Source organism: Leucopleurus acutus (genome assembly GCF_964270905.1).
Source record: "Leucopleurus acutus genome assembly, chromosome: 7".
NCBI classification, from domain to species: domain Eukaryota; kingdom Metazoa; phylum Chordata; class Mammalia; order Artiodactyla; family Delphinidae; genus Leucopleurus; species Leucopleurus acutus.
Window position 1 is genome coordinate 12,056,836 of NC_139150.1, and position 25,116 is coordinate 12,081,951.

At 36.6% G+C, this 25,116-nt stretch overlaps 1 protein-coding gene across 2 annotated transcripts in view; it reads right to left on the reverse strand.

Moving 5' to 3' along the window:
• Positions 1-25,116, reverse strand: part of RABGAP1 (RAB GTPase activating protein 1) — a 150,612-nt gene that overhangs the window by 34,024 nt on the left and 91,472 nt on the right. For both annotated transcript variants that reach the window (XM_082842511.1, XM_082842512.1), the window contains 2 exons: positions 4,715-4,828; positions 768-842 (listed from right to left, as the gene is read on the reverse strand). In XM_082842511.1, the coding sequence (XP_082698637.1) occupies positions 768-842; positions 4,715-4,828 (189 nt within the window). The remainder of the gene's footprint in view (positions 1-767; positions 843-4,714; positions 4,829-25,116) is intronic.

Consider the following 25,116-nt stretch of genomic DNA (forward strand, 5'->3'; position numbering starts at 1 on the left):
TGGGTAAGACACTGTGAATCAGTGTCGAATTTCTGAGATATGACTGTGATATTCTGGTTAGGTCCTCAGGAGATACATGCACAAGTATTTAGGAGTGGAGTATCTTGATGTCTGCTACTTATTTTCCAAAGATAATTTCAAAAAATTTCTTTTCCATTAAAAAAAAAGTGTGTGTGTGTGTGTGTGTGTGTGTGTGTGTGTGTGTGTGAGAAAAAGAGGAAAGAGAGAGAGATGCAGAGAAAGCAGTGTGGAAGAATACTGATATATCAGGTCAAGAGTATATCAGTGTTCACCTTAACATTTTTTCAATTTTGCTGTGGATTTTAAAAAATATCAGTAAGATGGAGGGTAAAGGTCTTTGCTGAATGAATGAACAAATGAATAAAATGGTGCTAAAGCAACCCAACTTCTCTGCCTCTCTTCCACCCCAATACATAAATCTCAAAACAAAGACTGATGACAGCGGCTACTTTAGAGAAGATAAAATGTCCCCAAAGGGTTCAATCAAGACTAAAGTCTATCCAATCACCCTAGTAATAAAAAAAGTCTACCCTTGTACCAATTTTCAACACTGTCATTTATTTTTTACCATGTTTCTCTCCCATGATGACACTGTATTAATTTAAGGAAAAGGTTTCCAGATATAGGAGTTAACCTTCATAGGCTAAAGCCTGGCCAAAGGAAATAAAAAACCATGATCAAGTCTAAGGCTAGTATAAGCTGAGGCAGGACATGTGTAAGTCATACATAGAGACCTAATTACTCACATGGAGAAGCAGAACAGCAGCAAGAAATGACTGGCCCTGGCAATAGCCAATTTCTTCATCATACACAGAATAAGCCTGGGGGGGAAAACACACGAGGTGTAAATGAATGTAGTCACTCTTGAGTCATAGTTGCCTTATAGGAACTTGAACACGGGAACCTCGAAGATGCTACCCACACTCCACTGTGGCATTCTGATGGGCAGTGAATGATGCAAACATTTCTCTTCAATTCCAGTTTTTCTTTATTATAAATAACGCTGTCACCACGCCACTTCCTGTAGCCAAGGAGTGGTAAGGTTAAGCAAAAACCATTTTAGCATTAAAAAAAAAGTTGTCATTCCGCCTGTCTTTGCTCATGCTTTTCCCTCTTCTCTGTCTGAAAAATGTGTTCTTCACTGAGGCTCCAAACATATTCCATTCCCCCAGGATTCTCTCTCTCCTCGGTACTTCTATGGTACTTGTTACAAATGTATGGTTATCATAGCACTTACCACACTGTATTTTAAATGTCCATCTTCTCTACTAGACTGTGAACTTCTTAGAGGCTGGGGTGATGTCCTATTCAACCTAGCCAGCACCTCAACACATATAGCAGGCACTCACTAAACACTGTTATTGCTATTCATTTTTCTTTCTGGGAAAAAAAATCTTTTGGCAAAGATGCCAAAATACAATCCTTTCCACAATGCCAGTGATAACTTTTCTGATAAGAGGGATTACTCTGAAACCATTTGTGGGTTCTTTGGAATTTTCATTCGTATTTTCCTTGGCAGCAGATGATTACAACTCATCTCTTCTGAACGTTATCATTAACAGAATATTGACATCAAATAGTCCTGTGGGTTACTCTTTGGTTCTGTAGTTGTTCTTCAGAGTCTTGTTCTTATGGTTAATATTTACAGTTCTCATGTAAGTTGTGGGGGGAAAGGGGAATTCCGATAGATTCAGAACGCTATTCCCTGTTTGACAAATTTATTTCTGATGAAACTCTCTTTATTCTCCATTTTTTTCCCCAAGGTTCTTCTGTGTCCCAAGAAAGCAACTTAGAAATGGGTATATTTAAATTTCAGATCACTTAGCAAAATGTGATGCCAACGTTTATTAGATGACAAGTTAATATACACATGGGATTTTATCATTAGCTTTTGGTGAAACTATAGCTTTAAAAATATATACATATATATGTTTTACACAGCAGGCACTCACCAATCACTGTTTATGTTTTTATATATAACCATGCTTTCATAAATTCAGGTAGAGTTCAATATAATCTCATTATATCCCCCATTTTGTCAAAGCTTATCTGATGAGAGGGCTACAGAACGAGAAACACATATGCTTTTCCAAAGACAAGCAGCACAGAGGGATTTAGAAATGATATTTTGTAATTTAATGAGACCACTTTCTACCTATCAAATCAGTAAAAATTAACGAGTTAATACCCATTTTGTTAAGACTGTTAAAAACTAGTAGTAATATATGCCAACACAGCTCTGTGGAATGCAGTTTGACAAAACTGATGAAGGTACCAATCGACAGTCGATTAGTCAAAAAAGAATAGAGGCCTCACAGTTAGATAGAGTTGGGCTGAAATCTCACAATTGCTAATGTCTCGGTCTGGCTCTTAGGCCCAATGCTTATATTCCTTATTTGTAAGATGAGAATAATCACAGTATTTATATAATAGAGCTGATGAATTATTCTCAGTCCTCTCAAGTAAAGTGCTCAGCACATGGCTTAATCAATTATGTACTAAGATAAAAATGTATTGAATTTCTACAGGTAGAGAATGAGGGGAGCATTTTTCAGGCTCATAGAAAAGCTAGAAGGAATGCTTTATATTTCAAACATTTCCCAAAAGTTTGAAAGTACTTTCATGTACATAATACATTCGGGAAACGTTTGAAATATGAGGTTCATGGGGGCTGTAATGAAATATGGAGAAGAAAAGGCATTTCATTAATTCATCAACATTTAATGAGCACCTTCTATAATATGGCGTGCACTGTGCAAGTGCTATAGATGCTAACATATGTAAGAAATGATTCTTGCCCTTGAGAACTTCACAGTTCAGTTGGGAAGTTTGACAAGTAAATCAACCAGAGTACAGTGAGAAGTTCAATGTGACTGAAGCATAAAATATTTAGGGAGTAAGCCTGGATATATTATAAAATGCCTTTAATACTAAGCTAATGAATCTAGGACCAGGAAATGAACTAAGGAATTTTTATTTCATTCTGTGGGTTAGACAAAGCACTAAAGGTTTTAGTGGGTCTAGTGGAGGCCACTAAAATGATCCAATTCTAGGGTCAACACAGAGAAAATAATAAATAGGCTAGAACCCAAAGGCAGGGAGACTAATGCAAGGCGGCTTTTGTAAAAAAGTGCCAGCAACGTATCATAGTTGCCTGTACCAGGGCAGTGAATAGTGAGGGAAGTACGGCTTAAAGAGACGTCAATCATATCAAACTGAACACGGCCAAAGGAAGGAACTAGAAAATAACAGAGAAATGATTGTATCTTCAGCAAGAAAATGGCATGGGGAAAAAAAGGAGGACTGTTTTTAATTAAAAGAGATATAACAACTAACCACAGTATGAATATTGCTGGATCCTGATTCTAACTAAATGTATAAAGACATTTAGGGAAATCTGAATATGGAGTGGCTATTGGATGGTACTGATGGATAATGATGGATGATACAGGTGGATAATGATCTTATTTTTAGAGATGTACGGTGAAGAGTTTAGGATTATGATGTCTGAGGTTTGCTTTAAGTACTTCAGGAAAATTTTTTTAAAAGGACAGATGAAGAAACTGTGGCAATATATTGATAAATATTCAATCTGGACAGGGATATATACAAATTTATTTACACTATTCAACTTTTATGTATGTTTGAAAATTTTCATAATAAAGTGTTTTTTTAAATGAACCCAGTTTTAGACCTGTTTTGTCTGATGTACTTGACAGACTTTTACATGGAGACCAACGAGCAGCTGGAAATTTAGGCCTTGAGTTAATGTAGATTTGGGAACATCTGTGCAGTGGTGATAGCTGAAGCTGTGGGAGTGGAAAGGGTCACCCATGGAGACAGTGTAGAGCTACAGGAACCAGTGACTGAGCACCTAGGGGAAGGCCTCTGTTTTAGGAGCAGGCAGAGAGAGAGAAAAATCATGAGAGAATGAGCGAAGTAGTTAGAGAAGTGAGAGCTTAACCAGGAGGGCGAGAAGTCAGGAGCAGAGAGAGCTGCAATGAAGATCATCATGAGAGAGAAACAAGAGTGCAGTGGGGTCAGAAGTAAGGATGAGAGACAGTGAGCACAGGGTTTCTTTCTGGGACATTTTGCAGGAAGGTGAGGGGGAGCTAGATTAAAAGGGTAAAAGAAATCCTACCATTTTATTTTTAATTATATCCTGTTCATTATGAATCTAAAATTGTGTTGTTACTGTTGATTTTACAAAGACTTTTCTCTCATTTTTTTGCATTCTTGAACATCAAATATAAATTACGTTTTGTAGTTATCCTTTGCATAATTTCAAAGAACCAGAATCACCATTTAAAACTGAGTCTTGGACTTCCCTCGTGGCTCAGTGCTTAAGAATCTGCCTGCCACTGCAGGGGACATGGGTTCGAGCCCTCGTCCGGGAGGATCCCACATGCCACAGAGCAACTAAGCCCATGCGTCACAACTACTGAGCCTGCGCTCTAGAACCCGCGAGCCACAACTACTGAGCGTGTGTGCCTCAACTACTTGAAGCCCGCGCGCCTAGAACCCGTGCTCTCTCATTGTGGAGAAGCCATGGCAATGAGAAGCCCACATACTGCAGCAAAGAGTGGCTCCCTCTCACCTCAACTAGAGAAAGCCCGTGCACAGCAACAAAGACCCAACACAGACAAAAATTTAAAAAAAAAAAAAACTGTCTTTTTTTTTTCATACGAAATACCTTGCATATTTTATATAAGGAATCTTGTCCATCTCCTCCTGTGTCCTTAAAGTAGTCATGCGCTGGGAATGTCCGGTTAATATCACGAGTGATAGCACTGTCCTGGGGAGACTCCTGTGCAAACATTAGGAAAGAGAAGGTTTAGTAGTCAATTACGTCCGTACTTGTTTGGGCTTATACAACAAGGTCTTCTCATTTACATGCTTTAAAATGCTGCAGGGACATACTTACACATATGCATGCCCAGAGTTATTGTGTCTTCAGGGAAGCCAAAGCAAAAGCAAATATTAAGGGGAAAAAAAGATGAAAGAAAATCAACCCATTTCACTCTATACACCTCACATCTATTCCACCCCTGTTGCAAGTAAGTGCAGCTGGTAACCTTTCTATTGTAAGAGGGAAAATGTGATTCAAAATAGATTGCCCCGGGCTTCCCTGGTGGCACAGTGGTTGAGAGTCCGCCTGCCGATGCAGGGGACATGGGTTTGTGCCGTGGTCTGGGAAGATCCCACATGCCGCGGAGCAGCTGGGCCTGTGAGCCACGGCCGCTGAGCCTGCGCCTCCGAGCCTGTGCTCCGCAACGGGAGAGGCTGCAACAGTGAGAGGCCCGCATACCGCAAAAAAAGAAAAAAAAAATAGACTGCCCCCAGGAAAACACTCAACCTAACCTCAAAAGAAGGAGGCAAAGTGCTTCCGTTAGAAAAACTGGGTACAAAAATTGCTGCTTTAATTGATCCTTTGGCACAAAACTCATGTGCCAGGTTCTCAAAGGGAAAAGAGAAATCCCTTGATTGGGGTTTGTCCTAGGGACAAATGGCATAAAAATTCACATAGTGGTCTACTCAATAGGAAACTAGACTATTAAATGCCAAGGAATTCAAACAGGCTATGGGAAAATATTCCTTGCTTTTACCAATGGAGAAAAACTGTTTCCTCTTCTACAATGAGTTACTAAAACTGAACAAATGTCAATAATGTCATAAAATATGTCAAGCATCCAGCTATTTCTAATAGCTTCCCCTTGTTAAATTTTATTTGCTCACTTGGTAAATAACTAGAACACAAAAACATGACCTTCTGTTTTAACAATGCATTGTCTTCATAGCTAAGACAATAGACTTGATTCTCCTTGGTGAGACTACATCATATTCAGCACACCATCCAAGAGCCTGATACTCCTGTTTCAAGTGAAAAATGAGTGATATTCTTTCTTGTCGGGTAATTTCTCTAGCCTTTCAGGTAATCAGGTTCCCAGGGCCATAAATATTTTACAGTTGTGGGATCTGAACTAACTTTACATTTAAAAAGATTTTTTTACTGAATAAATTTGACATGTAACATTGTGTAAATTTAAAGTGTACAGCATGTTACTTTTGATACATGTATACCATATTGGAATATGATTGCTATAGCAATATCACATTACACAATTATAGTACATTACTGTCTATATTTATAATACTGTGCATTAGATCTCTGGCTTATTTACTACTCATTACAAGTCTGTACCCTTAAACACTAGTCTTACCGCCTCAAACTCCATCTCTGGTGAACCATCTTTAAAGCCTATCTTTCTTAACCTGTAAACTATTTAAACCTTCAAAGACATTGCCAAACTGCTTTCCAAAGAGATTGTCAGACTACTAGTTTTTAAATGCACCACTAACAGCAGTTAAGGCAGCTCAGGAACTGTGGTGATCCCTGACAGGACAAAATCCAAGGTGAGACCTAAGACTACAACAGCTATTTGTCTGGCGGCAGCTTCCAGGCTGTAGCACATGGAGAAGGAACTGAAACAGAGCTGGGGATGGGGAGTGCCTCCCTGAGCTGAGAAAAAAGAGAGCAGAATTCAGGGAGGGCAAGGTAGCTAGAATTTATAGCTCAGAGTACTGGAGAGGCAAAGCTGAACAGAAAGAGAGCTGCAGAGCTATGTAGAGGGGTCCCTATGAGTCACAGAATCAGAAAAGAAAAAATGATAAACTGGACTCCATCAAATTAAAAAATTTTAATATTCAAAAACCACTGTTAAAAACATGAAAATGTAAGCCACGACCATGAATTTATAGGATAAATTACCTATAAAATCTATCTGATAATGGAGTTGAATCCAGATATATAACTCTCAAAATAAGACAAACAACTGATTTTAAAAGGGGGGAAATGGTGGTAAAATACTGAATAGATGCTTCATAAAATAAGACACATAGATGGCAAATAAGCACATAAAAAAATTTCAACATCATTAGTTATCAGCAAAACATAAATTAAAACCACAATGAGATTCCTTTACAAGCCCACTAAATGTTAAAATTAAAAGGACCCAATATACCAAGGACTGGCAAAGGGTGAGAAACAGCTGGAACTCTCATACATTGCTGGTGGGAATGTAAAATGGTACAAATACTTTAGAAACAGTTTGGAAGTTTCTTATATATAAAGTTAGACGTACACTTCCCATACAATTCAGTGATTCCACTCCTACGTATTTATCCAAGAGAAATGAAAATACAAATATATGCAAATACTTGAACTCAAATGTCCATAGCAGCTTCATTCCTAATAGCCCATACTGGAAACAATGCAGATGTGCTCCAATGGGTAAATGGATAAATAAACTGTGGTATGTGCATACAGTGATGGAATACTACTCAGCAATAAAAAGGGAAAAAACCTACTGATACACACCATAAGATATACCTCAAAAGCATTAGACTATGTGAAAGAAGACAGACACAAGAGACTATTTTCTATAATTCCATGTACATGAAATTCTAGGAAAGCAAAATCATAAGTTATATAAAGCAGATCAGTGTTTGGACGAGGCTGCAGCTAAAGGGAGAAGACTGATTTTTTAAAATTTTTTTTTTTTAAGCGTTACGCGGGCCTCTCACTGCTGTGGCCTCTCCTGTTGTGGAGCACAGGCTCCGGACGCACAGGCTCAGCGGCCATGGCTCACAGGCCTAGCTGCTCCGCGGCATGTGGGATCCTCCCGGACTGGGGCACGAACCCGTGTCCCCTGCATCGGCAAGCAGACTCTCAACCACTGCACCACCAGGGAAGCCCAAGAGAAGACTGATTTTTAAGAGGTATTAGAGAACTTTCTGAAGTGATGGAATTATTATCCACCATATCTGTGGTGGTAATTAAAACATATTGAGTTGTTCACTTAAAACTGGTGAATTTTACTGTATATAAATTACATCTAAATAAAGGTGATTTTAAAATGGAAAAACAAACAAAAGGGGATACTCATACAATTGAAAAAGAGACCCAGGATGATGCAGGTCCTTTAGATTAAGAATTCCCAGTACTAATTTAGCTATATGTACCTAAATGATGGGAACGATGTCAATCCATCTTTACCTTAAGGCCTTAGAACCAGGGGCGTAGCTTAGAGTCAGACATATCTGGGTTTGAAAGCTGGCTCATCTCTTACTTGGCTAAAAAACTTTAGGTGAGCTTCTTATCTTCTCTGGCTAATAGCATCTACTTTATAAAGTTGTAGTGAGGGTTACAATTAAATGTGTCTATAAATTATAAACATGTAAAGAGATTCCAGTATTATCTGACATGTACGTAAAACACTTGATAAAAGTGAAAGTGAGCAAAGTCTCCAGCATGGCTGACAGCTGGGGCTGTCCTCTGAACACACACACTCACACATAAGCACACACCCATGCACACAAATGCACATGTGCGTGCATGCGCACACACACACACACACGCGCGCTGACATACAGAACACTCAACCATATGGTTCCTAGAATATGTATTATTTTTATTTTTGTATATCTTATCTTCCTATAAAGCTATTCATGTAGGGGCAAAAATTGTACTTTAGTTTTGTAACTTCCACAGAGCCTAGCACAATGCATGACACATACTCAGTGCTTGATAAATATATCGAATAAAAGTCCAAAAGCTTCCTTAAGATTGAGTGATGGCAATGCTCATGTGGTCAACAGCTCTCCTTAAACTAGAATCTCTAATGCTAATGTTTATTAATTCAAGACTCATGTGAAAGAGGCACTAAACTAAATCAGAAAAGAACCTTATTAATAATTTAAAAGACATTCCAACTAAATACCTGAAAAAACCAAGACTGCTATAATGATTGACTCATTAGTGACTTCCAAATTGTGTCATATGCAGGCAAGAGAAAATAACTGTCATGAGAAATAGAACAAAGGGGCTTCCCTGGTGGTGCAGTGGCTGGGAGTCTGCCTGCCAATGCGGAGGACACGGGTTCGTGCGCCGGTTCGGGAGGATCCCACATGCCGCAAAGCGGCTGGGCCCGTGAGCCATGGCGGCTGAGCCTGCGCGTACAGAGCCTGTGCTCCGCAACGGCAGAGACCACAACAGTGAGAGGCCCCCGTACCGCCAAAAAAAAAAAAAAAAAGAAAAGAAATAGAACAAAGACTTTGAGTCTAGCTCTAAATGCAAAATAAATCAAATCATCCTGCAATTATCAAGAGAAATGACAAGGAAAAGGAGTCTGTATCAAAAACATATGCTATATTATTGTGGGTTAACAATTTTTATTCAGCCTAGGATATGTGAATTCTCTTGAACTCAGTTTTTTTAATTTATTTATTTTTGGCCGTGCCACACGACTTGCGGGATCTTAGTTCCCCAACCAGGGATCGAACCTAGGCCCTGCAGTGAAAGTGCTGAGTCCTCCTAACCTCTGGACCACCAGGGAATTCTCTTGAACTCAGTTTTAATTTTAACCAACACATAGAATGTAAAATAGCAACACAAAGAGAAAATCACAGGCATACTGGGAATTAAGAAATCTTTATTTGAAATAAATCTGTTTCATGAACAGCTCAAACAACAACCGACCATAAATAGTCCCAGCTTCAACTGTGAAACTGCAGCATGACAAAAACTTATTGCACCCCTAGAATCATTAAGAGGAAAAATAATAAACTGAACTTAACTAAAATTAAAATTTTTCTGCTTATAAAATATGCCATTAAGAAAAGAAATAGGCAAGCGGTACATATATCTCAAAAGGAACTGTATCCAGAATATATACAGAACTTAAAGAAAGAGACAATTACTAAAATGGACAAAAATTGAGCACTTTATAAAAGAAAATATACAAATGGCAAATAAGCAAATGAAAAGGTAGTTACCAGGACAATGCCAATTAAAACTACAATGAGCTAGCCAGCCAAAGTGTCTACCAAGGAGAATGATTTCTTGTGCAATGATAGGAGGGCTACCACCTGGAACATTCTGCAGAGAGTAATTCAATCAATGGAGATTTGGAAAATCAGAATGATAATTTCAAAGCACTGAAGGAAGATGACCCAAAGCAGCATTAAGTAATTTCTGAAAAGTTCTAGAACTTGAAAACAAAAAGGAGAAAGGGGACTTCAAGCACTAAAACAATGATTAAAATAAATTTCACATTGACAAAACTTTCCAGAAAAGATGGACATTTTATTGATCTATATTTGTAGTTCAGCCATAAGAAATTATTCTGAAAAAGCTGTTAATTCTGTTCTTGAATTATATATCCACTGGAATATTTCCAAAAGAGAATTCAGATTTTTTTAAATGTCAGATGAATTCACTCTAGGAATTTCATGAAACAACAATTAAAGTTCTGAGACATGCTAAGAATGATAGATTCTGGCTTAGGACAAGCATGAAGGTTAGAAAATTATATGAAGAATTGAGAGGAATATGGAAAGCTTCAAAATATTTTATGCCAGTTTTATCAGTCATATTAGACTGATGATAAAGATAACTTGAAAAAGGATATAAAATTATGAGATATATGACTTGGACATACATTCAAATGCACACAGAATGGGAATATAACAAAAAACTGAAAAAACTCTGTAACTGGTTAGTTCTCATCCATTTGCCATCCCTCAACCATTTGATCATGGGAGTCATCAGATAAGTAAGGGGGAAAATGCCCTTGAGATTAGGTGATTTTGAAAATTCACATGCTGAATTTTTGAAGCCTGCAAGAATGATAATAAATCGAGGAGTTCCATGTGAACCACTTGCTTAAAATATTTGGTCTTAGGAAATATGAAGAACTTGGGAATAAATCCATTTGACTTGCCAGAGGCCAAGCTGTACAAAAATGATCCAAAAATTCTAACAATGATGAATTCAGTAAGTTCCTATCAGAATAATGACATCGTTAAATTTGAAAAGATTCTGAAAACAAATCACAGTAACGTTATGGATGATTCCTTCCTAAGAGAACACAGCAAAGAGCTTTTGTAAAATATCGACACCCAAGTGCTGATAAAATTAAGATTTATACCACAATACATAGTCCTTTTATTTCTAAGGAGTTAAACATAAATGTAGCTGACATAGGGAACTTGCTAGCACAAGGCATATTGGCTGACACTATTCATGGCCAAATTGATTAAGTCAACCAAATACATCCTTTCACCAGACTATAATTAGTAAAATGGCTTAACAGAGAACAAGCTTTTACAAATGTACTTGAGGCAATCATGCAGAGACATAAACCTTAAAAGAACAGGGAATGGCAAAACAACTGTAAGGTGATAGGTCCTGAAAACTACTGAAGTGATGGCAGACGTAGTTCTTTTTTAATCAACTGGCTTTATGTTTTGGTTGCTTCATTTACCGTAAGAAAAACAGCTTTAATCTCCAGAAAATAACAAAACTGCCATATGATCATGCAGTATTAACATTTTGCAAACTTTTTCTGTTAAGAGCCAGATGGCAGATACTTACTCAACTCTCCCTTTGTAGAGAAAAAGTAGCCATAGACAATATGTAAATAAACAAGCATTTCTGCATTCTAATAAAACTTTATTTTCAAAACAAGAAGCCTGCTGGATTTGCTGCAGTTTGCCAAGCCCTTCTCTAAATATACAACACAATAATTTGTCACCAGCAACATGACCAGAGAGAAGATTTTTGTAATGATTTTGAATATACTGACATGTTATTACTGATTAACTTTTTATGTTTTACTTGCAGAAATTCTGTCACAAACAAGCTGCAACAACTTGAAATGTATTTACCTTTGAACACTTTTTTTCATGTAATAATGAATCTTAAAAATGTTTGCTGCATTTTACAAAAGTCAATTCTTCAAAGTCTGTATATTTCTGTATCTGCAATGTAGTAAAGATTTAAATGAAACCCTGTAATTATAGTGCCATATTGTCCCTTATAGTTCAAGCAGCATTACAAACAGTATACACAATTCAGAAACTAAACATACACATTGAAACATATTAGACTGGCTAAAATAAAAAGACAATACTAAATGTTGGTGAGGATATGAAACAACTGGAACTCTTAACTGTTGCTAATGGAGATATAAAATGATACATCCACTTTAGTGAATTACATGGCTGTTTCCTGTAAAGTTAAATAGGCATTTACAGAGACCCAGCAATTTCACTCCTAAGTATCACACAGGAGAAAGAAAAACGTGTCCAAAAGAAAACCAAAAATGTACAAAAATGTTAATAACATTATTTGTAATGGCCAAAAACTAGAAACCCCAAATGTCCATTCATAAAAAAAGAGATAAACAAATTACCATCCATATAATGGAATACATACATACATTGTTGGAAATAATTTCATTAAATACCATACTCTAAAATAATAGCACTTTAAAAATTTATCCACTAAACAAATACTAAGAATTAATACCTCACACTAAAATCCAAATCTTTTTTATTTCCCCTTCCCATACTCCTGTCAAATGGGACTAGTCACTGTTCCCCAAACATAATCCCAAATTAATGATATACTTTACTGCATCTTAAAAGGAAAAATCTAACCTTTTATTTTCTTAGTATAATAACAAACCCTTTTTGTTTTCTTATTTTAATAAGACATTTTTGCTTCCTTACAATAATAATACTGGGGAAAATGAGAAAAAAAGATAATTTCACTGTAGTTAATGTTTGATAAGCATATATCTAACTTTCTATATAATTATTTTTATAAAATGAGCTTACATTGTTTTGAAAATTAATTTTACTAACTTACTAGTTTTACTAACTGTAAAATGTTGTGAGCCTTTTTTCCTGTTATCTGACAGTTATCCTACCCTAGCATTTTTAATGCACACTAACCTGTCACATGTCTATACCATAACTTACTAGGCCAAATCTCTGACTTTGGAAGATTCAGGCTGTTCTACTCCTTCTGCTATAAACAAGGCTGTAAAGTAGAGCCATGATTCTTAAGGGCTAAGAGATTATTTCCACAATCACTCCTTTCCCCCAAAGGCCCAGTGTAACTCTTGTGTTTGGATTTTGACTTACAATGCCAATTTGTCCTCCAGAAAAGTTGTACGAATTTATATACCACACTGGTAGCACCCTCACAGCAGCTGCCCTGCTGTTTTGGAATAGTCACTTACATACTTGTCCTGGCCTCCTTCTAGTCTGTATATAACTAAGAATTGTACCTGAAGTTGCAAAGAACTACACATAAAGTTTACTGACTCCATCCCATTCTAATTCCAATGCATTGTTTGCTGAACCCACATGCTGACAGATGTAAAAAAAAAAAAAAACCAAAAAAACCAGCACTATCATGCATATATTTCCTTGTCCTGTCAGTTGCCATGGCCTAGAAGCAATAACACCCAGTAGCAATGAGCACACCTAGTGCCAGGATCTTGGTTTCTAATACCATTTACTAATAAAAGGAACCAGGCTCCTTATGGAAATGGCTGATTCTAGTGCTGGGGCAGGAAATATACAAGATGATCCTGGAACACCTAGAATTGCCAAAGAGTAAGGAAGAACTTCCCCCCTGACTCACACCACAAAGAAAACAAACCCACAACAATGGGAACATGTCAAAGGGAAACATGAGCCAGAGTTCCCAGTAGCCAAAGCTGGAACAATGTAAGCAACAAAATTAATGAAGTATTACTGGATTATAATCTAAAGTATAAAATAAATATCCATGAATCTATACTTATATAAATAAACAACCAAATAAGTAAATAAATGGGGGGAAAAGAGACAAATCTACCATGAAGAAGAATTCCAAATAATTTATGAAAACACCCTGCCCTGGGACTTCCCTACTGGTCCAGTGGTTAAGACTCTGTGCTTCTACCACAGGGGGCCACAGGTTCGACCCCTGGCCGAGGAACTAAGATCCTGCATGCCATGCGGCGCAGCCGGAAAAGAAACACACACAAAAAAACCACCCTGCCCTTATGGAGGGAGCCCACTCCTGTGTGCGCTGTGCACAGTGTCTTCCTTCTGAAGAGTACAGTATGGTAAGAGGAAAAAAAGAGTAACGACAATGGAGAAATCTGACAAACATGACCATAGCCAGATGATCAACGTCCACACTAATAGTGACAAGTCATGTTGATGGTACATACCCTTGATATGAGGTAATGAAAATGGGAGTTTACCTTTGTGTTATTTTTCCCCTAAACTCATAACCTTATGAGAAAAACATCAGACAAATTCCAAATGAGGGACATTCTATAAAATACCTGACCAGTATTCCTTAAAGCTGCCAAAGTCATCAAAAACAAAGAAAGTCTAAGAAACTGAAACACAGTCAAGAGGAGCCTAAGGAGACAGAAGGACTAAATATAACGAAGTATCCTGGATGGGATCTGGAAGAGAAAAAGGACATTAAGAATAAACAAAGGATATCTAAATAAAACATGAACTTCAGTTGATAATAATACATCAGTATTGGCTCACTAATTGAAACAAACATATCCTACTAAGATTTGCACTTATTAGGCACTCAATAAAATGGTGGACTAAATTTGTGGAATAAAACTGGTGAATGCTGTGGGTACAAGCTCAATAGTAATAAAAAGGAGGCTCTGTTGATGTAACTGATTTCTAGATGATTTCTTTCTTGTCCCCAATTCTTATGCTCTTTTTAGTGTATGTAAGAAAGCAATAGTGACGTTTTGTTACTTTCTTAAATTGTAAGGCTTGTCTAAAATAATCTGTGCAAAGAAAAATCTAAGGAAATAACATTTGTGCTGTTTCCTTCTCCCATCTTGGTTTTGAAAGTCGTCCATTAGGTCAAATCACAGTGGTACCACATTCTGTAATTTTTCTGGATGACTATTTTTATACCTTACTGTGAGAATTGGCTCTCTGAGTAACTTCTCAGGATTAACAAGGTACTGGGAACTGACGGAAACCCTCTGAATACACACCCTTTGTAAACTCAAGTTGAAAAATAGAAAGCTAAGAATGGCAGGAAGAAAAAGAAAGTACCCAAACAAAGAAAATGCAGTGGAAGGTTGCCATGAGAAATAACCAGCATAGAGAAGATTATTTCCAAAGTAGCTTGTTGCCTGAAGAAAAAGATCTTCTTAAGACTATCCAAAATGTTATAAATGCTTTGTTAAAAGCCATCATCTAATACTTATGAAAACAAAACAAATACCACCAAAATTCCACTCAAATCCATCATGCTATATCCTCTCTTTACAATATGTTTCACAGAAATAAAGTAATTTTTTGGTTACATTTTGCTCTTTAAAAGCCAGCTACAGATTGTCAGAAGTGATTTTAAAGACTTAGTTTTTTAAATTCCCTAAGAAAAAAACTCAAAAGAAGGAAAATGAAATTGAAGGAATACTATACTATAAAATTAATAAATAAGGACTAAAAACCTTCTGGAGGTAAAATCATTTTTCTTAATTAAACGTAACTCCTGTCATTTGTAATTTAATTTCATGTGTTTTGGAAGTAGCAGAATTGCTTAAGTGCAAAGGTGAAGAATAAGACTTCTAAGCCTACGAAAACAGATGTTCTTGTGTTTGGGCAAGATCAAAATGGGCCTACAAAAACCTGCAAAATCTGGAAATTTCATTTCAATGGGTCATGTTAAATCTAATAGCATTTCTATTAGCACCATTTTAACAGAGTCAAAAAAGGTGATTAAGAAAAACAGTTAACAATTATTTTAGTTAACAATTATTTTGTCGCTTAAAAAATAGCTCTGTCTTTTAAAATCAAATACTGTAGCCATCTTAAGGAATGCCTCACAGGAATTCTGACAAAATAAAAAGAAGGTATGTAAGGTATTCTTAGCCTGAGATTTAATAAACAGATTTAAGGTTTACCATAAATTCTCTGACACTGACTGCAAAGTTTTGTGTGTTCTTTTTCTAAGAAGAACATTCTTAGATTTTAACAGATTCACTAGAATGTGAAGCTTCATGAGGGCAGAGATTTCTGTTTTGTTCACATGCATCTCCAGCACCTAGAAGAGTACCTGACAAATGGTAGGAACTCAATAAATATTTTCTGAATAAATGAATTCTCAGGGGATATATGATACATATAAGGTTCAGAGCCACTTACTTCCTATTGACAAACTCACCTTTACAGACTTAAAAATAATTATTTAAGCCATAATAACTAGAGCGAACAAGGATCTGTACTCATTGTTCTAAGCACCTTATATATGGATATATCTTATAGCTCTACCTGTGTTAACAACAACCCCCTGAGGTGGGCTCTATTATGTCCCCCATTTGGCAAAAGAGGAAAGAAGTTAAATCACCTGGCAAGCAAAGTGAGGAGCTGGGACTGGAACCCAACTGGTTCAGCTTTCTAGTTCACGTTCTTAACCCAAATAAACATACTATAAAAGTGAAGAAATTCTCTTATCAGTAGTGAATGGCATTTATAATTCCTAATATATGAAAAAATGCTTTTGTCTTCTAGACTCTTACAAATAAAATCAACATGATACAGACTTTGATAATGTGCTTCCTCCTTTTACTCATATGAAGGCTATTCAGTGTTTATGAAAAAGCAGAAATCGCTAAAGCTCTAATTACACAGAGAAATATATGATACTCTTAAACATAAAAACAAAGTGAAAAAAGTCTCAACATGTGGCCCTTTTGTAAATTATTCAAAGAAAAGGCATTTTCCCTAAATGCTAGGTGGCCTCCAACATGTATCTTAATCATTTCAGGTTTTAAAATAAAATATGTAATATTTTAAATTATTATGGTTTTATTCTTTGATTAGGGTTGACCACTTGATAGATGTATTGTTAGACTACAATATCCTGGCCTCTCAAAGAACTGCCTTCATGAAACTGTGCTACTGGCATGTTTTGAGACACTATTTAAAAAAAATTGCCATAGAAATCTTGTATCTCGTGGTGGTGAGGACACCTCCTACCACATTACTCAGTGTCCTTATCAGAAATTCTGTTTCTTCTAAAGAAATACGGCTATTTTTTCCCCCATGGACAATGATTAAATGTCCATTTTTGTTTTGGCCTCCAGAACCCTCACAACCAAATTTGCAGCCCAATCTTAAACAATACAGGAGGTCATGGCCTGTATATCTGTGTATTATCTTCCTGTTCTATCTCTATTTTCCAAATCTCTTTCTTATTTACATTTTCCTACTTTTCTGAATTGTAAATATTCTAATAAGGTACCTCAATACCTTAGTAATGAAGTACAGTGTATTTGTATAAAACAAATTAAAGCCCTTCAATAGCATTTCATAGTTCAATCAACAAGAATTCTAGAAATAAGTATCTGATTGATGGGCTCATTTAACACTGACAGCGCAAAAACATTTTTACCTTAAATTCAGATTTCAAGAACATAAAAATGTATAGTCATGCAAACATAATTTTACTTGTCCCTATGTAACTAGTACCACTGATCTTCAAATCAGTTTTCTTTCAACTTGCAGTGCTGTTATTCTATACCAATGCAATAGCAGGAATTTTAGTATAAACTGGATTTGTGGGTAGATATTACTTTGTAAATTTATCCTGGTGATTTGCTCTTATAGGCAAAAATCGTAATTCTAGTAAAACTGCCATTGAATAACATTTAATAAAAGACTTTAAAAGCTCGACCAATGGGAGACAAGAAACTAATCTTTAATATTTAAATAAATGAAACACTGTATTCAGCAATTACTACTGTATTCAGTAATTAATGTTTTAAAATTTCCATTCCAAACACATCAAACACAGAACAAACTGTAACTAAATTTCCATAAACATGGAAGTAACTGAAGGCACTGCAGAATCTGGCTACAACTATGTGAAGACTGGAGCTGGACTTCTGACAAAGAATAGAGAAGACGGATTTTAGGTGCTCTACCGAGGTCACACGATGTAATAGAACACAATGTGATAGTTAGAACACTGACTCTAGGGTCAGGCAGTTCTGTGTCTGAAAACTGCCTCCCCTACTTCTAATTGTATGACCTTGGATAAGTCACTTAACTGGTCTGAGCCTTAATATCCCTGGTCTGAGCCTTAATATCCCTATCTGTAAAATTTATGCAATGGTCACTGCCTTGAAGAGTTTATGAGAAGCAAATTAAATACTGCATGGAAGGCAGGTAGCATAAGGCCTTGCCATCAGTGACAGCTCTTTCCCATCAGACTTGAGATTTATGATGTTGGCCTATTTCCAACCTTGGGAGAGAAGCCAAAGGGCAAAATGTGTACTTGGCAGATTTTCCCATATTTGAAACTTAGTGAACTACTGTGAGGGATCTGCAATTTTAGAGAGTATCCAATTCAGAAATCCATTGTATCAATTTATTTTAACCAAATAAAACTATAAAGATAAATCAGGTAGCAGAAAAGCTGACACAAAATATAAATGGTACAATGACTGTTTTTTAAAACCTATGAACTGTGCTAACCAAAACATTCTAGGAGCTCAGAATGAAATATCTTTGCTGATTATCTTAAAAAAAAAATCATTTCTCAGAGGCAAAAATCCATTTGGGTTTCTCTATTATCACTGACTCATTTAGTAAAGACCTCTGCTATTTCAAGACAATCAATTAACTATACCAACACCCAATGCTACTAATCCTTCTTTACTCTTTTTTCCCTTCCAGTAAGAAAACAACTTGCCCCAAACATGCACAACAAAAAGACAACTATATTCTATAATCAATGAACTGCCAAAGAATCTTTTATTGCAGAAAGCAGACTCCAAAAGCAGCCTCCAGAAATGTTTGTCAAATAAGCGCCGCTAACTTTAAAACATTTAGCATGGTTATCAGCTGAACAGTTATATACTTATTATGTTGAGTCTATATACACAATGTAATAGAAAATTAAATGGCTTCTTCAGAAAACACAGCTTTTTAATAAAATAAGGTACGGCTATCACATTGTTTCAATCCAAATATGGCATTACAGTGCCATTCTAAAAATAAATCGAAGTCCCATGTGATATGCAGCCTTTTAGCTATGTTCATTTCCTTTTAGGGCTCAAGTTTCCCACAGGAAAATTATTCAATGTTTGGCAAAACTGTCCCAAATCATGTATAGATAAGGCACAACTGCTAACTACACCGTCAATCTTTTCCTGCTTTGCTATTGTTGATTCTCATTCACAGTACTCCATCATGGAGAGGTCCAAGAAGCAGGAAATACTCAAGAATTTTTATCTGACCAAAGTGAAACAAAAAATGTCATTTTGAGTAAAAAGGTGTTGAGGAGGTAATTTATGAGTCATCTAAATTAGAAGACCCAAAATTATTACATACAAAGTCATATTCCAAATATGTTTCTGATAACTGTGATGAATTCCAAATACTTATTTCAATTGTATTATTTACATTACTGAGCAAAACTACATATCAAATACCCTTATAAAATCTTCTCAAAATCACCCACTCTCATAATACAACACACACACACACACACACACACACACACACACACACACACACACACACACAAAATCAAGACCCATTCCCCAAGTGATATTTTTTTTTTTTTTTTTTTTTGCGGTACTCAGGCCTCTCACTGTTGTGGCCTCTCCCGTTGCAGAGCACAGGCTCCGGACGCGCAGGCTCAGCAGCCATGGTTCACGGGCCCAGCCGCTCCGTGGCATGTGGGATCTTCCCGGACCGGGGCACAAACCCGTATCCCCTGCATCGGCAGGCGGACTCCCAACCACTGCGCCACCAGGGAAGCCCCCCAAGCTATATTTTTATATAACCAAATCAATCAAATTATGATTTCTAAGAAAATGTTTATGAATGTTTCAGAATGCTTAGCAAATATTCAGTTTTTCTTTAAAAAGCTAGTTTCTTCTGAAAATAACAAGTCTTAAGTCAAAGGTTTAAGTATGCCTGTTAAGTAGCAAAAATACAAAGCAGCTGTAAAATGACTAGTTATATTGAAATGACTTTAAGCTCTATAGTTCTCTTTTATATAGTTAACAAAATAATCTATATGAGAAGCTGTGTTTGAATGCTATTAGTCACAAACATCTCCATCAGTGAACTGCTGAACTGCATTTAGAATTCTGTAAGAGGTCTGCATTCATAAACATATTCACAGACTATAGGTATATGACCTAGGCTTCAATGTTTATTTTAATTATATCTATTTATATAGCTTTCAGGCAAAAATGATATTTCCTAGAGCCCCAATATATAAGAAAATCATGTTTAAGATTTTAATTTTCCTACCAAAGAGCTAATCTTAAGAACCAATTATCAAGAAACAATTATTTAAAGATTTAAAAGTTATCTTATTCTATCATTAATGTATAAAGCTATATAATTAGTTAGATCTTTCTCTATTAACCTAAAAACTTAACGGCACATAGGTATCATACCAACCAAGGTCTATTAGTATCTATGTGGTAATGGCTTATTAGATAGGTAGTAAGAGCCAACCTGGAATTAAATTCTTTTTATGTTTTTGTATTTAAAATTCCTGGGTAATAGCAACTTTAAAAGGTACTGGATAAGCAATGATCTTCAATTTTATTTAAGCAAAAACTTCACCCTCGGGGCTTCCCTGGTGGCGCAGTGGTTGAGAGTCCGCCTGCCGATGCAGAAGACATGGGTTCGTGCCCCGGTCCGGGAAGATCCCACATGCCGTAGAGCGGCTGGGCCTGTGAGCCATGGCCGCTGAGCCTGTGCGTCCGGAGCCTGTGCTCCACAACGGGAGAGGCCACAACAGTGAGAGGCCCGCGTACCGCAAAAAAAACAAAACAACTTCACCCTCCAATCTCACTAGCAGTACAAATAATATAAATAGCAACGAAGGCATTCTAGAACCACGCATTTCATGTATTTTTACTTCCCCTTTCTGAGGTGACTGCCACTGATCAAGAAAACTTTCTAACTAATTAAGATTTTTCAAATCTTAATTTGTTTGGTTGAAAGTACCAATGGAAAGACTATTTTATTTCATCCACATCAAAATCTGAACACTTGTTTCTTTTTTTCTGAACCTGCTGGCAACGCACATTTTCTAAGCACTTGACCAATCAAGTGACTGAAAGGCTGAACAATCCCTTGGACTTATTTTGGTGTCATGATTGAGTCTAAGGGAGGTCTAAGGCCGGGATTCTAGTCCCAGTTCTGCAACTAATTTACTTTGTCACTACTCTGGGTCTCCCTTTCCCCATTTGAGAAAGGAAGAGTCTAGACTGAACTCTAAGGGATCTTCCAGCTCTGTCACTTTAGGATTTTATATTTATGTTATTCATCTACTCAAAAACCTTAAGTCCATCTACAATTCCTAATTAGAATCAAATCCCTTAGCCTTTTATTCCAGATCAGGTAGCCCCAATTTATCTTTCTGACCTTACTCCATTACACCTCAAATTGAAACCTCTGGTTCATCCATATTGCCCTATTCACAAGGAAGCTAACAGCACCTGCTAACATGTACTGAATGCTTACTGCAGACCAAGCAACTGTGCTAAGAGCTTTACATGCAATAGCTCATTAATTAAGCCTTGCAATACTTGTATGAGATAGTACTATTAGTTAAGGCAACAGAAACTAAGAGGGATAATGAACCTTGTCCTAGGTCTCACAGCTAGTAAGTGTCAGGGCTAGGATTCGAAACTAGGTCTGCCTGCCTCTCAAGCACATACTTTTTATCACTACATATTACATGGATAAAGTACATAAATGGCCCATCTTCACTGAGGCCTTCGAAGCTTAAAACATCCTTTGTCACAGTTTTACTTTTTTCCTAATATAACTCATTTTTAAGGTTCAATTAAAGTGATACCTCTTTACCACTTCAGTCCCAAATTTCCTTTCCATCTCTAACCTATTAAAGCTTACTGTAACCCCCAATGACTAAATATATGTATCTTAGTGTCTGAGAATTGTATAGGACTAATCCTCCTGTGGAACATACAATAAAAGCAGGACAAAATACATAAAACATCAGTAACATGATGAAGTAAGCCATCAAGGCAGAACTTTAGGTTTATGATCCCTGAGAGAAAGAGGCTCACCAAGCCCCTCCACGTTCACCCAGGGCCTTTCCTCTGAGGGTATTTACATCAGGCACTGGAAGTTACTGGGAGATTCTGACTCTGTGTGACAAGGAAATAACAGCAACAGTCTTCTACTGAGCTTCTATGATGCCACCATGCACAATTCTATATACTTAAGATGTGACAGTATCACATTTTCACAATAATCGTAACAAGGGGATAAAATCCCATTTTACAGAGTGGAAAACCAAGGGCCAGAGATTCCAAAATCCATGCTCTTTTCACTATCTTCTTTTTTTATCTCAGGAAAACAGTGATCTAAGAGTATAAAGTAAATACAGTAACAATGTAAAGAGTTTTACATTAATGCAACATGCATCTGATCTTGAATTGACTCCTATAATATCAGAGTCATCTTCGCTTAAAGATTAGTATCCTTCTGAAGTTCTGACAGATTAACTTATCTAATCAACTGTCAGAACTAGGATCTAAATTTTGTTTTATTTCCTGCGCTCAGTAGGCTACACATGTATCTTTAGTACAATGACTGCTAACTATACATGATGTTAACATAATCTAAGTAGGAATGCTTTTAATTCCTACAAATATCATGTCATGAAGGAGAATTTTTTTAAATGAAAAAGGCTTTTAAGTCAGATTCTGCTCCCCAGGGGTCAATGAAGACAGAGACCCTCAAATGGATTTTTTTTTTTTTTTTTTTTTTGGTCTAGCTATAAATAAACAGCTTTGGCAGTGAGGGTTTCCCCAGTCTTTCTGGAAGAATTTTCAAAAATATATCATGCTATTTAATGCTGTAACTTTTGCTTTCTCCCCAAAATACTGTCTTGCTAATTCAATTCAACAAATGTTTATTGAAAGCTAAGAGGCACAATTTAAAGTTTTACTTTGAAAAGACTCTTTCATATTTTATTCAAAGCCAATACAATCTTTTTGTAACACTCCAATAAAGCATTAAGTGACTACAATCAAGGCAATTTATCATAAAGACATACTTTTTAATTTGCTAAAGGCTTCTCATGTCATAGATTGTTTGATAATTGTAGGTCACTTTATTAGGGTCTTTTGTCTGTTGGCCCTTTGGGTTCCTTTAATCCTGTCCAGCTGAATATTTTATGCCAATCTCATTCAACGGGTGGGAGGAGATAAGACTACAGAAATCTTACTCTACCCAGAGCTCAGCCCACCTCATACACTGCCTTCTAAGGAAATCTAACACACATTTCCTTACCTATGACTACCACACAGTAATCTGCATGCCTCTTGTGATCTCAGAATGCCAGATCTTACATTATAGATACTTGTATACCAGTACACACATACTCATCATATACATAGATACATACACACATTTGTTTTCATGTATTCCTTCCCATGATGTCAAAGAAGATGCTTTCTAATATCTGCTGTCTTCTCTTGGTAAAAAACAAAATTAAAAAAATCCAGAAAGATTCAAACATACTTATGAGGCATAGTAGCAGTAGACTAGGAATCAAAAAGGTCTTACAGCCTCAAAACTCAGCTTCCACAATTGTCAAAGAGGGATAACATCCCTTTTGCCTGTTTTCCTAGGAGGATGAAATGAGATGATAAATAGGAAATTGCTCTGTACAAGGCCATAGGTAAATACAGTGTGCTATCACGCCCTCATGTTCTACTTCAGTAATATGTTCTAAACCTACACTTCCTGGTTTCCTTCTATCAATGTTAAAATTTATCTGCCTTTATCTAAACGTGGTCTATGCTTTCCATAAAAAATAATACACCTACGCAGTTGTAAAGGTCAAACCATACGAAGCGTACAAAGAAAAACAGCAGACCCCTTATACCTCCCACCCTATTCCCTGCTGCCCAAAGGGCAACAATTTTCATCTTTTTTAGCTGTTTGTGTTTCCTTCCTAGTTCTGAACAAAATGCATAAATTGCTACTGTCTGGCTTTTCTTTCTTTTCTTTTTTTTTTTTTTAAGACTTTCTTGTATGGGAGATGATACTGTAGCTCTATTACAGTCCCAACCCCACCTACCCTCCAAACATACTTCCCCCTTCCCCTCATCATGACTCTCAACATAATTTTGCTACAATTTTTGGCTAAATCTATATTTCTCATAACTGAATCACAGAGTGTATCATGATTAGATTTCCTTCTTTCATCTTCTATTTTTTCTGAAGTTACTAATTGCAAATTTTCTTTCCCTCAGTGTTCTATGTATCTATATTTGTAAGATGGGTAAATATTTTGAGACCTCACATATCTCAAAATGGGTTTTATCTTCACATTTGAATGAAAGTTTGACTGGGCATAAAATTCTAGGTTAAAAATCACTTCTGGGACTTCCCTGTTGGCACAGTGGTTAGGAATCTGCCTGCCAATGCAGGGGAAAAGGGTTCGAGCCCCGGTCCGGGAAGATCCCACATGCCGCGGAGCAACTAAGCCCGTGCACCACAACTACTGAGGCTGTGCTCTAGAGCCTGCGTGCCACAACTACTGAGCCCGTGTGCCACAACTACTGAGCCCACATGCCACAACTACTGAAGCCCACACGCCTAGAGCCTGTGCTCCAAAACAAGAGAAGCCCCTGCTCGCCACTAGAGAAAGCCCGTGCACAGTAACAAAGACCCAACGCAGCCAATAATAAATAAATAAAATTTTAATAAAAAAATCACTTCTTAAGTTTGAATTTATTCCCAATTATCTTCTTGCTTCGTTGTGGTAGAAAGTACAATGCTATTCAGATCTCTGTACTTAGGATGCTTCTACTATCCCATCCCTATTCCAGACCAAGAAGCTTTTAGGTTTTTCTTTATCTCCAGTGTTCTGAAATTTTATGATTTGCCATCACAAAGTCTTTTTATTACACTAAGCTGATTGGTCCTTTTCATTATGGAAACTCATATCCTTCAGTTCTATAAACTTCTCTTGTGATATCTGAGAATTTCTCCATTCTGTTTCTGAAAATCATGTTATTCAGACATTGGGCCTCCTTGATCATGCCTCTAATTGTCTTGCTTTTTACCTCCTTTATTGTCTTTTGTTTCACTATCTGCTCTACCTCAATTTTATCTTCCAACTTTTCTAATTTTTAAAAATGTCTGATTATATTTTTAATCTCAAAAGCTTTCTTGTTCTCTGTTTTTTTT